The sequence below is a fragment of the Stigmatopora nigra genome, chromosome 20 (genome assembly GCF_051989575.1).
Source record: "Stigmatopora nigra isolate UIUO_SnigA chromosome 20, RoL_Snig_1.1, whole genome shotgun sequence".
Lineage (NCBI taxonomy): Eukaryota > Metazoa > Chordata > Actinopteri > Syngnathiformes > Syngnathidae > Stigmatopora > Stigmatopora nigra.
In genome coordinates, this window is record NC_135527.1 from 5,861,405 (window position 1) to 5,876,244 (window position 14,840).

Consider the following 14,840-nt stretch of genomic DNA (forward strand, 5'->3'; position numbering starts at 1 on the left):
CTATGCTATATATATATATATATATATATATATATATATATATATATATATATATATATATATATATATATATATATATATATATATATATATATATATATATATATATATATATATATATATATATATATTTCGATTTTTTTTAAATGGATTAAAAGAACTAGATTAAAATGGAACTGTCAAAGTGGCGGCCCGGGGGCCAAATCTGGCCCGCTGCATTATTTTGTGTGGCCTGGGAAAGTCAATAAGAAGTGCTGACTTTCTGTTTTAGGATCAAATTAAAATGAACAGTATAGATGTATATTAAATTTCCTGATTTTTTTCCCTTTTAAATCAATAATTGCAATTTTTTAATCCATTTTTTCTGTGTTTTTAGTTCAAAAATCATTGTGTAGAATCTAAAAATATATTTTAAAAAAGCTAAAATAAACATTGTTTTAGATCTATAAAAAAAACTGAATATTCAGGGCTTTTAATCCAGTTATTTTAATCCATTTATAAAAAAAAAAAATCTAAATATTATATCTAAAATGCTCCCCTCTCACATGAAATCAAGTTGACGTTAACCCAGCCCACAAACCAAGTCTGAACACCCTTCCTCTCACATTTAAATTCCCCATTAAGTGACCATTCTGATGGATGCAAATGTCATTCTCTCATTTGAGTTTAATCCTTTTCTACTTTACTTCAACCGCACCAACCGAGTAGAAAGCCATCTTGGCAGCCTCATAAACAAAAGTATCCGTTGATTATGTACACACACGTCTAGCAAGTAGCTGCAAAAATCATTCATCGTTGTTTACCCACAGTCAAACACAGAATATATTTATATATTTATGCACACTCTCACTTCATTGCCAATGTTGTCTAAGTGCTTTTCCCGACACAACTCAGGCACTCATCTTGTTGCTAAAATGCTACGTGAAATGCAATGTCGTCAACGTTGATACTCTACGCCGCTATTCACCCTAAAAAGCCGAATTAGCATCCCTAGCAGGAATGCTAGCATCTGGCTCGGAACACCGAAATTGTCAATAGGTTCGTTAATGAGGTCAGCTTGATAAACGGACTCATTCATCGTCAATTTCCCTCAGCAAGGCCGAGCGATTCGCTCTTCTGCGGAGGCGTACTTGATTTATTTGAATATACGAAGCTACATCAACATTATTCCTGATTGCTGATTAAAGTTCCGATCCATTATGTTCACTCAACTGAAGCAGTCGCAGAGTTGGAGCTTTTCTTTTTAATCCATTTTCTTCTCTTTCATTTTCCTTTTGTCTCTTTTCTCCAGGCGTAAGTTATGTTTCAGAGTTAACGGAGTTTTGAAAGTAGGCCTTTAAAACGTATGGAGTGGAAGATATTTTATTTGGCAATTGTGGTCTCTGAGTACATTGGGTTCGGCGCTGAAAAAGTAGCGTTGTAGACTCGAGATGTTAGTTATTAGGCTTAAAACTATGAATATGGCGGGGGAATTGGGAATTAGGGGCGGCTTATATGAGAGAAATTGTGGAAATTAATGATTTTAAGGCAATTTTAAGGGTGTGGCTTATATGAGGGGGGGCTTATATGCGAGAAAATATGGTAGTAGACAAAAATTCCAAATTTGTACTGCTTATTAAAACCATGAATGAATATGGAAGTGAAAATTGTGAATCAGGTGGCGGCTTATACGAGAGAAATTGCAAAAATAAACAATTTTAAGGGTAGGGATTATATGAGGGGGCGGCTTATATGTGATAAAAGATGGTATTAGACAAAAAAATCTGAATCTGTACTATTAAAACCATGAATATGGAGGTGAAATCTGTGAATCAGCAGGCGACTTATATGCGAGAAAAATTGCAAAATCGATGATTTTAAGGCAATTTTAAGAGTACAGCTTATACATGGGATGGCTTATATGTGAGAAAATATGGTATTTGACAAAAATGTTCGAATATATACTCCCTATTAAAACTATGAATATATGGAGGTAAAAATTGTGAATCAGGAGGCGACTTATATGCGAGAAATTGCAAAATTCAGATTTTGTATTATTAAAATTATAAATATGGAGGTGAAAATAGTGAATCGGGGGGCGGCTTACACGAAAGAAATTGTAAAAAATCTACGATTTCAAGGCAATTTTAAGGGTACGGGTTATATGCAGGGGCGGCTTATATGCGAGAAAATATGGTGTTAGACAAAAACATCTGAATTTGTACTCCTAATTAAAACCATGCATATGGAGGTGAAAATTATGAACCAAGGGGTGGCTTATACGACAGAAATTGTAAAAATCAACGATTATACGCCGGGGTGGTGTATATATGCGAGAAATTACGGTAAATCCCATTTTTTCTCCATTTTTGGATCATTTTTGGGGGGTGTCAAATGTAAGGCTCACGGGTCAGAAGGGGCCGGCTAAATGGGTCTGATCCGGCCCGCCATGTGGCACTCGAGAATCAATTATTATTATTATTATTATTTTTTGGACAACCATTCCCATTCACACTCATACCTAGGGGCAATTTAGAGTGACCAATCATGCTTTTGGAATGTGAGTGGAAACCGGAATACCTGGAAAAAACCCACGCAGGCCCGGGGGGAGAACATACAAACCCCACTCAACATGGATTTGAACCCAAGAGTCAAGTTGACCTGTCCACCACATTGAAATTAATTGACTATATCATCGTCATGGCAACAGTAAATTACAATCCGGACCAGAAGGAGTAGGAAAAATATCTCTCCAACTCAAGCCTGTTTCCTTTTCACCCGTGCGAGGCTTTTTATCCACTTGTCACCGAAGTGACGGCGCAAGGGGAGTCGTACGCGTCTACCTTATGGGACGGGAGCAGAGCGGGGCGGCCATTTGTATGCATGGAAAGAGGCGGGCTGTCACGGCGAGGGCTAACCTCGGAGATTAAGAACCCTTTGGAAGCGTCGGCGGCTGGAAGAGATCATGTTTTGGTCCTCGTGATCGCTGCCACATGACAGCGTGATAAACAGGGAAGTCAGACAAGCGCTTGAGTTAAATTACCCCTCGCACTGGCTGTTAATGGTGGCCTGTCGCCATTTTGAGCGACTTCTTCTCTTGCTTACGATTGAAACTCCTTGTGAGGAAAGTTGAGGCGATCATGATGGTTCTAACGATTGGATTTTGTTGAGTAATGGATGAGTATTTATCATATTTGGGGGTTGAGGGATGTATTTATGGGAAGTAGAACTTGTTGGAGAGTGGTTAGATTATGTTAGATTAGATTAGAAGGTTGTTTTATGATGTTTTTGGGGAATTTTATTGGTTGTAGGAGTAAGATAGACACAGAAGACATTGTAGATCTAGGTAAAAAGACTGGAGCTACACACAGGAGAATGTCGGGTGAAATAGTTCTGGGGTTCTGGGTTTGAATTCAGGTTGGTGCTGCGGTGATTTTTGCTTTGGAGTAATATATTTGTACTCCGGATTAAAACTATGAATATGGAGGTGAAAATTGTGGATCAGGAGGAGGCTTATACGAGAGAATTAGAAAATTGAAATAGTATAAGGCAGTTTGAAGGGTGCTACTGATATGTGAGAAATATGGTATTAGAGAAAAAAATCTGAATTTGTACTCTCTATTAAAACGATGAATATGGCGGTGAAAATTGTGAGTCAAGGGGTGGCTTATACGAGAGAAATTGTAAATATCAACGATTTTAAGGGTACAGCTTATATGCAGTAAAATATGATAATTAGACAAAAATTCTGAATTTGTACTCCCTATTAAAATGATGAATGTGGAGGTGAAATTTGTGAATGAGTAGGCGGCTTATATGAGAGAAATTGTAAAAATCAATGATTTTAAGGGAGTTTTAAGTGTACGGCTTATTTGTGGGAAAATATGGTATTAGACAAAAATTCCAAATTTGTACTATTAAAATTATGAATATGAAGGTCAAAATTGTGAATCGGGGTGCGGCTTATACGAGAGAAATTATAAAAATTGGTTTTAAGGACATTTTAAGGGTACGGCTTATATGCGAAAAAATATGATAGTAGACAAAAATTCTGAATTTGTACTCCCATTAAAACGATGAATATGGAGGTAAAAATTGTGAATCAGGAGGCGGCTTATACAAGGGAAATGATAAAAACCAATGATTATACAGCAATCTTCTAGAGTAAGGCTTATATGCGAGAAAATATGGTATTATACAAAAAGTCTGAATATATACTCCCTGTTAAAACTATGAATTTGGAGGTGAAAATTGTGAATCAAGGGGCGGCTTATACGAGAGAAATGATAAAAATCAATGTTTTTAAGGCAATTTTAAGGGTATGGCTTATATGCGGGGGCGGCTTAAATGCGAGAAAATACAGTAGATCTAATTTTTTGTCCATTTTTGCATAATTTGCATGATTTTATTGATTTTCCTGTTTCTTGTTCACTTTCTGTTGATTTTCGGCCTTTTCCAAGTCATCGTCTATTAATTTTATGGCATTTTAAAATCACGCCGAGCACCATATGTTTAACACCACTCCCTTAAGTTATTGAAATTCCCTTTTGTTCCATTTTCCATCCATAGTTTTCTTTTTAAAACTCCATTTTGAATAATTGGGATTTGAAGAGGAACGGCGCCGCACGACTCGGCAGCAGTGATTAAACGAGGCAACTTAATTAAAGTGGGTCCAAAAAAGAGATACATCACCACCTTCAATTAACTGGCAGTGGGGGGATGAGCAAAAATGCCAGCAATGTGGAGATCATGAATCCATCTTCAACTCTCTTCCATTGATCCAAGTTGCAGAATGACATGAAAAGCATTCGTTTTCTTGTACCAGCCTCAGCGAATAAAAAGGAAACACAATGCTCTATAATTGCCGACAGTAGCCTTACTATTACAGGTTTTACCTTTCTATTGAGAGTAGAATAGAATTGTTGGCGATTGGTTAAGCACAGAGGACACCAACAACTAGAATATGGCCCGGAAATTCCCTTAAAATTAATAAGAAATTATCAAAAAATGAGATCTACCGTATTTTCTTGCATAGAAGCTGCCCTCAAGTATAAGCCGCACCATTAAAATTACCTTAAAATTGCTGATTTTTACAATTTCTCTCGTTGAAAGCCGCCTCTTGATTCACAGTTTTCACCTTCATATTCATGGTTTTAATAGGGAGTACAAATTTGGAATTTTTGTCCACTACCATATTTTTATATTTACCATATATGCTGCACCCGTGTATAAGCCGTACCCTTAAAATGGCCTTAAAATTGCAGATTTTTCCTTTTTTTTCGTATAAACCGCCTCCTGATTTACAGGTTTTACCTCCATGTTCATTCATGGTTTTAGTGCAAATTTGGAATTTTTGTCTAATACCATATTTTCTCGCATATAAGCCGCCCCCTTCATACAAGCCATACCCTTAAAATTGCCTTAAAATCATCGATTTTGCAATTTCTCTCGTATAAGCCGCCCCCTGATACACAATTTTCAACTCCATATTCATAGTTTTAATAGGGAGTACAAATTCGGAATTTTTATATACAGGCATATTTTCTCGCATATAAGCTGTACACTAAAAATGGCCTTAAAATCGTACATTTTTAAAATTTCTATCGTAAAAGCCGCCCCCCGGTTCACAATTTCACCTCCATATTCATAGTTTTAATAGGGAGTACAAATTCCTAATTTTTGTCTAATACCATAGTTTCTCGCATATAAGCCGTACCCTTAAAATTGCCTTAAATTCATTAATTTTTACAATTTCTCTCGTATAAGCCGCCCCTTTATTCATAGTTTTTACCTCCATATTCATGTTTTTAGTACAAATTCTGATTTTTTGTCTAAAGGCATTTTTCTCGCATATAAGCCGAACCCTTAAAATTGCCTTAAAATCGTTGCTTTTTATAATTTCTCTTGTATAAGCTGCCTCCTTATTCACAATTTTACCTCCATATTCATATTCATAAACTTACTTAAAAAGTTTAAATTTAGTTCTTAAAGGTCACATGATTGAACGTCATTTCATTTTTTTATTTCCTATGTTATTATTATTATTATTTTTCAACAGTAATGGCTTTTAAATGCAGAACTTAAGGACAAAGGATAAAAAATATTACCAGTAAAGTGAGCAAAGTGCTACCATTAAACTACAGGGGGCGGAATACATATATACGTACTGCATTAAAAAAAAACGGGTTTTAATCCCCTACTGAAAAACAACCTTGTTCAGAATCATTGAAACGGTTCCTTGTTACGAGAAAAGGATCACAAAGCAAATCATGGCGCTATTGTTAACTTAAAAATGGCAATTAAAGCCTTATTGTGAAAAACCTGCCGTTCATGGCAAAACAAGACGGAAAACTAAGCAATTGTTGATAAAGTACAACATGTTGCCAATAAATTCCAACGTTTACACCATCTCAGGCGCTTTGCCAAATGTAGTAATAACACGTTTTTTTGCTGAAAAAAACAAAAACATGGAGTGATTTAACAAGTTAGCCGATGATCGTGATTGGACGCTAGGCAGTAGATGTGAAGCCATTGATTTGGCGCAACAAATACCGGCAATTTTTTGATGCGGTGTATCAAAGCTCAATTTTGGCAGGCGTGGGGACACTCGGGGGTCTCTCTGAATCGTTTTTATTTTTCAAAAATGCTTGGTTCAAACAGTAGGCCAAATGTTCCGGTGAGATTTGTTTTTATTTAGTTTTTTTGTCGTTATCGCAAATGGTGAATACAAATATAAAATACAGGAAGGTCAGAAACTGTTTTTTTTCCATAAATGTGACTACTCCCTTTTTCAAATGTGACTGGAAGTAACAAAATAAACGCCAGAGGAGCTCATTTGTTAGAAAATTAATTTTATTGCTTCTACTACTACGACTACAACTACTATAATTACTACTACTCAACTAGTGCATGTATGACACAAACCCCTTCTAATACTACCATTACTATGAGGCCTACTATTACTATCACTACTACTATGACTACTACTACTACTACTCCAACCATAGCTCCATCTACCAGGGAATCCCCTACTATCACCACAATCAATACCACAACTATTATCACCATCACTACCCCTACCACTATTACTACCACTACTACTATCACTACCACTGCCACTACTACTCTCACTACCACTACTACTATCACTACCACCACTACCACTATCACTAATACCACTCCTACCACTACAACCACTACCACAATACTATCACTAATACCACTACTGCCACTACTACTACCACCATTACTACTACCACTACTACTACCACCATTACTACTACCACTACTACTACCACCATTACTACTACTACTACTACTACCACCATTACTACTACCACTACTACTACCACCATTACTACTACCACTACCACAATACTATCACTAATACCACTACTGCCACTACTACTACCACCATTACTACTACCACTACTACTACCACCATTACTACTACCACTACTACTACCACCATTACTACTACCACTACTACTACCACCATTACTACTACCACTACTACTACCACCATTACTACTACCACTACTACTACCACCATTACTACTACCACTATCACAATACTATCACTAATACCACTACTGCCACTACTACTACCACCATTAATACTACCACTGTCACAATAATATCACTAATACCACTACTACCACCATTACTATTACCAATAATACTACCAGCATTACTACAACCACTACTACCACCATTACTACTACCACCATTACTACTTCCACCATTACTACTACCACCAATACTACTTCCACCATTACTACTACCACCACTACTATTACCATCATTACTACCACTACCACCATTACTACTACCAATACTACTACCATTACTACTACCACCATTACTACTACCAACAATACTACTTCCACCATTACTACTACCACCACTACTACTACCATCATTACTACTACCACTACCACCATTACTACTACCAATACTACTACCAACATAACTACTACCACCATTAGTACTACCACCATTAGTACTACCACCATTAGTACTACCACCATTACTACTACCACCATTACTACTACCACCATTACTACTACCACCATTACTACTACCACTACTACTACCACCATTACTACTACCACTACCACCATTACTACTACCAATACTACTACCAACATAACTACTACCAATACTACTACCAACATAACTACTACCACCATTAGTACTACCACCATTAGTACTACCACCATTACTACTACCACTCCTACTACCACCATTACTACGACCACTACTACTACCACCATTACTACTATTAGTATAGTTAAATAACCCTAGCAGCTCATCGATATTATTGTCTTTTTAATTTGAGTGGAGCCTTTTGTAAAATGACCATTTCTATTATTATGGCTTCCCCATGCCAGCCGTGCAAATTCCCTTGTTGAGACCCCTTGTTGAGTCTATTTGTGTCAGACAATGAAGCAGCACATGGCGTAAATAATGCTCTAAATGGAGCAAATGAGCAGCTCTTTAACATCTTCTTCTCTGTAGGAGGGGCCGAGAATTGTTGACTGCTCGAGCAGTAATTATATCAGGTAGCTCATTAGCACCCTCCATTATGGGGAGAAAAACACATTCGGCCGTCAACAGCAATTTGATGGCGGCTCAGAAAATAAATACCTGCGTGTCTTGAGTGTTTTTATTAGTCTGGATGATTGCAAATGATTGATTCAAGATACAAAAAATATCCAAGTTACGAAATCTCCCCTAAAAATCCATTATTTAATTTTGAATTCCCCTTTTTAAGCGATTAAAACTACAAATGCAACGTAGCACATGTTTTCACACACACACACACACACATAGGGCACACGAAAAATTCTAAAATGTACTACAAAGTGGACGGCTTTCGGGCCTGATTTAACGGGCTTTTGCCAGCATCTGGAAGACAAACATGGGTATGCATCTATAATGGCCGCAAAGGGAAATATTTTAGCGGCGCAGGGCAGATTTTTATATTCTTTATTTATTTAAAGACATTTATAAATTGTTTTCTTGTAATTTCTCTCGTCTTTGCTTGTTTTCTCAAATTTTGCTTACAAAATTGGGACACTTTGACTAATTTTAAAGGGTTTACTTCAAGGGTGTCAGACTCTAATGTCAACTCGATTTCATGTGGGCCAGACCATTTTAGATATAAATATTTTTTTTAATAGATGGATTAAATGTACTGGATTAAAAGCCCTAGATATTCAGTTTTTTTATAGATCTAAAACAATGTTTATTTTAGCTTTTTTAAAATATATTTTTAGATTTTTCAAAATATTTTTGGAACTAAAAACAGAGAAAATTGATTAAAACATTACAATTATTGATTTTAAAGGGGAAAATCAGGAAATTTAATATACATCATACTTTTCATTTTAATTTGATCCTAAAACAGAAAGTTTGCACTCATAATTTACTTTCTCGGTCCACACAAAAACATGTGGTGGGCCAGATACAGCCCCCGGGCCGCCACTTTGACACGAATAATTTAGTTTGCAATTGTGTGACAACCGTGGAACAAATCAGAAAATTTACATATAAAGTACACATCTACTTACGAAATGTTCAACTCACGAAAAAATGCTTGGAACCAATTAATTGTGTAAGTAGAGGTAAAATTGTATATAAAGATAGCTTTACTTCAAATATTATCATCTCCATATATGGAATAATTCTTTTAATCCAGCATAACGTTTTGTAAGGAAAGCCAATTGAATTTGAAAAAAACAACACCTAAGTGACCAAATTTAGAACAAACCCTTCTCCTCACTACACTATAGTATCTTATCTCTTATTCTACCATGTTTACAACACATCTAAACAGCAAACCTTACAATGATGAAAACGATGAAAACAGGTCATAAATGTCGAACGTCAGAATTGGCAGTAGGGCCAATTCCTCGCTTGGAATAAAAGCCGCTTACAAAGCGGAATAATGAATTCCCAACTGTGGATGAAGGCATAATACCAGATGTTGAGCCTTTTTTTTTGTTGAACAAACAGCTCCAAGCGTCGCCACTTTTGTTTTTGGAGGTTTCAAACACAAAAGTAGCAAAGCGCCTGCGACTAGAGTCGATCTGGAGGGACGGCGTAGAGGAAAACAATGTGTTCTGCTAAGTGCTACCCTTGCCGACAACCGCCCGGGTTTTTATCTCCCAAATTGTGGATCTACGTCTCGGTGAGCTCTCTCTTGGGGGCCGGCGGGGGCCAATCCTACTCGGTTGTCGCTCAAGGAATGGCGGAGAGGGAGAAGAAATAAAAGCTAAAGACGCTAATCGTCCGCGGAGAAGACGGTTTGGGGCATTGGAGATGTTTACATCGCTCTCCGTGGCGTTTGATGAGATGGGAAAGAAGGGTAGATGTAGATCTTTTCAAACGCTAATTATAATCTATTACATGTGGGAAAGTTGCGGCCCGGGGGCTGAAACTGGACCGCCGTATCATTTTGTGTGGCCCGGGAATGTGAATCATGAGTGCCGACTTTCTGTTTTAGGATCAAATTAAAATGAAGAGTATAGATGTAGATTACATTTCCTGATTTCCCTCCTTTTAAATCAATAATTTTAATTAATAGCTATATACAGTAGCTGTAATAATAGTTGCAGTAGTGGTAGTTGCAGTAGTAGTAGCTATAGTAGCTGTCATAGTAGTTGCAGTAGTAGATTTTTCCCCTTTTAAATCAATAATTGTCATTTTTTAATCAATTTTTTTCTGTGTTTTTTGTTAAAAAATAATTTTGTAAAATCTAAATATATATATATAAAAAACGAGAAAATAAACTTTGTTTTAGATCTTTAAAAAAAACTGAATATTCAGGTATTTTAATCCAGTTCTGTTTTAGGATGAAATTAAAATGAAGAGTATAGATGTATATTAAATTATAGGATTTTCCCACTTTTAAATCAACAATTGTCATTTTTTAATCATTTTTTTCTTTGTTTTTTGTTCAAAAATCCCTTTGTAAAATCTACAAATATATTTAAAAAAAGCTAAAATAAACATTGTTTTAGATCCATAAAAGACTGCATATTTAGGGCTTGTAATCCAGTTCTTTTAATTCCTTTATTTATTAAAAAAAATCTAAATATTGTATCTAAAATGGTCTGGCCCACGTGAAATTAAGTTGACGTTAAAGCGGCCCGCGAACCAAGTCTGAACACCCTTGCTCTAGGAACCCGAGTCATACACCCTCGGTATAGATATATATTAAATTTCATGATTTTCCCCCTTTTAAATAAAAAAATAATTTATTAATCCATTTTTCTGTATTTTTTAGTCCAAAAATAATTTTTTAAAATCTATAAAATATATTTTAAAAAAGCTAAAATATACATTGTAATAGATTTATGAAAACTAGACTATCTTAGATATAATATTTAGATTTTTTTTAATAAAAGAATTAAATGAACTGGATTAAAAGCCTTCAGCAGTTTCGTACATGTCAAGTCTAATTTATGCGCATATAAGCCTTACCCTTGATTCAGTCATCATTTACTTGGGTTACAAATACGGCTTATATTCGAGAAAATTTAGTTTAGCGTTTTATATGTTTATCTTTTCTCTATTTTGAAATAAATTATTATCTTGCGTTTCGTATTTGTCACCTTGCAGTTTCGTGCATGTCAAGTCTAATTTATGCGCATATAAGCCTTACCCTTAATTCCGTCATTTACTTGGGTTACAAATACGGCTTATATTCGAGAAAATATATTAATAAACCACAGCAAATATCAGATTTATGAGAAAATACGAAACATACATGTTAGCCTATTGTAAGCAGCCAACTGCAAAAAAATCTCACTATTCCAAATTCATCGAAAAAGAAGCAGAAACCGTGAAAATAAATGAACACTGACATCAGCAAAAGCCAAAACGGGCAAAACTGCCTCAAGCAAGAGTTTGAAACCCAGTTCTTCTTCTTGCTTTTGAGGGCGCAAGTGATACGTTTCATTACTCCTTCCCGGGCAAAAAAAAATAGCCCCGCCAATGACTCAATGCTAATGGAAAGTTAGTCCGCCATGACGCGTCACCTTACGTACGATTAAATGCGAAAAAGACGTTTGGGCTCCAGTTCGGAAAAAAAAGCAAGAAAAATACACAACAGCGCGGCAGGATAAAAGCCGTGTAAACAAAATTAATGAAACACATAACGGCGCCTGTGCTCAGGGAGTATGCGCTACAAAAATTTACATTTACATTGAAAAGCAATGCAGCTTGAGGCTTAAGGACATGGGGAGGGGGGGGAGTCTTGGGGGGTCTACATTGCTCACAGTGTATAGAAAATGTGTTACCATATTTTCGGGACTATAAGGCGCACTTAAAAGTCTTACATTTTCTCCAAAATAGACAGTGCGCCTTATAATCCAGTGTGCCTTATATATGGAAAAAAATAGAAAAACAAAAACGAAAAACAACCACATATTAAAAAAAACACAAACGCCTGAACTGAAATAATACTGTTAAATATGCAGATGCCATTTTAGTTTACAAAATCTTCCATCATATAGCTCCTCCCCCACTGCAAGATTTTATACAAAAAAAATCCAAAACTTCAACAATGGCTGGCTCTAGAGGTAACTGTGTCGTGAGTGAGTGATTCATACCTGGAAGTCAATAGCAATTACTGTATTTTCACTATAAGGTGCACTTAGTCTTAAATTTTCTCCAAAATAGACAGTGCGCCTTATAATACAGTGCGCCTTATATATGGAAAAAATAAAAAAACAAAAACAACCACTGTCGGATAATACAAAAACACAAATGCCTGAACTGAAACAATACTGTTAAATATGCAGATGCCATCTTAGTTTACAACATCTTCTATCATATAGCTCCTCCCCCAATGCAAGATTTTATACAAAAAAATCCAAAACATCAACAATGGCTGGCTCTAGAGGTGACTGTAAAGTAGTGAGTGCTTCATACCTGGAAGTTAGCATTTACCGTATTTTTACGACTATAAGGTGCACTTAAAAGTCTTACATTTTCTCCAAAATAGACAGTGCGCCTTATAATCCAGTGCACCTTATATATGGAAAAAATGCCATTCATTGGGGGTGCGCCTTATAATGTGGTGCGCCTTATAGTCGTGAAAATACGGTAAATGCCCTCCAAATTCAAGTAATCAGCAAAGAATTGTTCAAATAACTCGAATAGGAAAATAAAAAGAAAACAGGTAAAATGTAAAATAAGTGAAGTTTTCTTACCGCTTTGAGATGATTCACCTGAAAGAGAAGAGAAAGATATGTTATGTCACAATAGACAATAGCGAATAAAGATGCAAAATGTGGACAAATGTCAATGTGAGAGAGAAAGCAAGGTTAAATTTGCTATATTTTTGCAAATGATCGTATTTTCTGGACTATAAATCACAAGTTTTTGGGAGTTTGACTCACCATGCAATGTTTTTTTACACTCTGAGAAAATAATAGCTGTCAAAATAATAAAATTAACGTTATTGTTACTGGTGTTTTTTTGTCTTTGGTAGTATTTAAGTGTACCATGTTTTTGGCTTCTAATAAATTTAATAAATGCATTTCATACTCCGGTAATACTTAAATAAATGTTTTTTTTTTGTATACATATATATATATATATATATATATATATATATATATATATATATATATATATATATATATATATATATATATATATATATATATATATATATATATATATATATATATATATATATATATATTTAAATAGAAGTGACCCTACTTTGCAGTTTTTTGCGGCCATGTCTGGTCCACATTAACCGCAATTTTTAAAAAAATGCTGCTTATTTTTTGTAAAAAAATAGAGAAAAAATAGTCAAATTTAGTAGGGTCACCGCTATTTAAAAATATATATATATGTATATCACCCCTATATAGAAAAATATCTAAAATATCTACATTTTTTAAAACAGGGGTGACCCTATTTAAAAAATAAAATATAAAAAGAATATATATATATATATATATATATATATATATATATATATATATATATATATATATATATATATATATATATATATATATATATATATATATATATATATATATATATATATATATATATATATATATATATATATATATATATATATATATATATATATATATATATATATATATATATATATATATATATATATATATATATATATATATATATATATATATATATATATATATATATATATATATATATATATATATATATATATATATATATATATATATATATATATATATATATATATATATATATATATATATATATATATATATATATTGTTACGATCAGGTCGCGTAGTGCGACGCGATCGGGGGGGAAAGTGAACCCAGGTGCGGAGTCGCCGATGCAAAATGGAAAAGGGGAGGCAGATATGTTGCTTTTGTTGCTTGGTTTAATAAACGGGGAAACATATCATAAACAACTTAGCTTGATCACTTACTACAACAGAAAAGAAACAGGCAGCGTGGCGTCAATGTGAACGGCATGACTACGTGGAAACACAGGGAATGAAACCAGACGATCCGACAGCGTTCAACCAAAAACTATAATGCTTAAATAGCATAAAATAACCTAATCATGTAATTAGCCACAGCTGATAATAATCTTGACATCATGCCAGGAGGGCCAATCAAGCCACTCCTGACATATATATATATATATATATATATATATATATATATATATATATATATATATATATATATATATATATATATATATATATATATATATATATATATATATATATATATATATATATATATATATATATATATATATATATATATATATATATATATATATATATATATATATATATATATATATATATATAT

The 14,840-nt window shown here is 34.3% G+C and overlaps 1 protein-coding gene across 9 annotated transcripts in view; it reads right to left on the reverse strand.

The window, feature by feature from the left end:
* The window catches only part of nrxn2b (neurexin 2b), a 369,603-nt gene that overhangs the window by 233,114 nt on the left and 121,649 nt on the right, over nucleotides 1-14,840 (reverse strand). For all 9 annotated transcript variants that reach the window (XM_077741584.1, XM_077741583.1, XM_077741586.1 and 6 more), the window contains one exon: nucleotides 13,203-13,220. In XM_077741584.1, coding sequence (XP_077597710.1) covers nucleotides 13,203-13,220 — 18 coding nt within the window. The remainder of the gene's footprint in view (nucleotides 1-13,202; nucleotides 13,221-14,840) is intronic.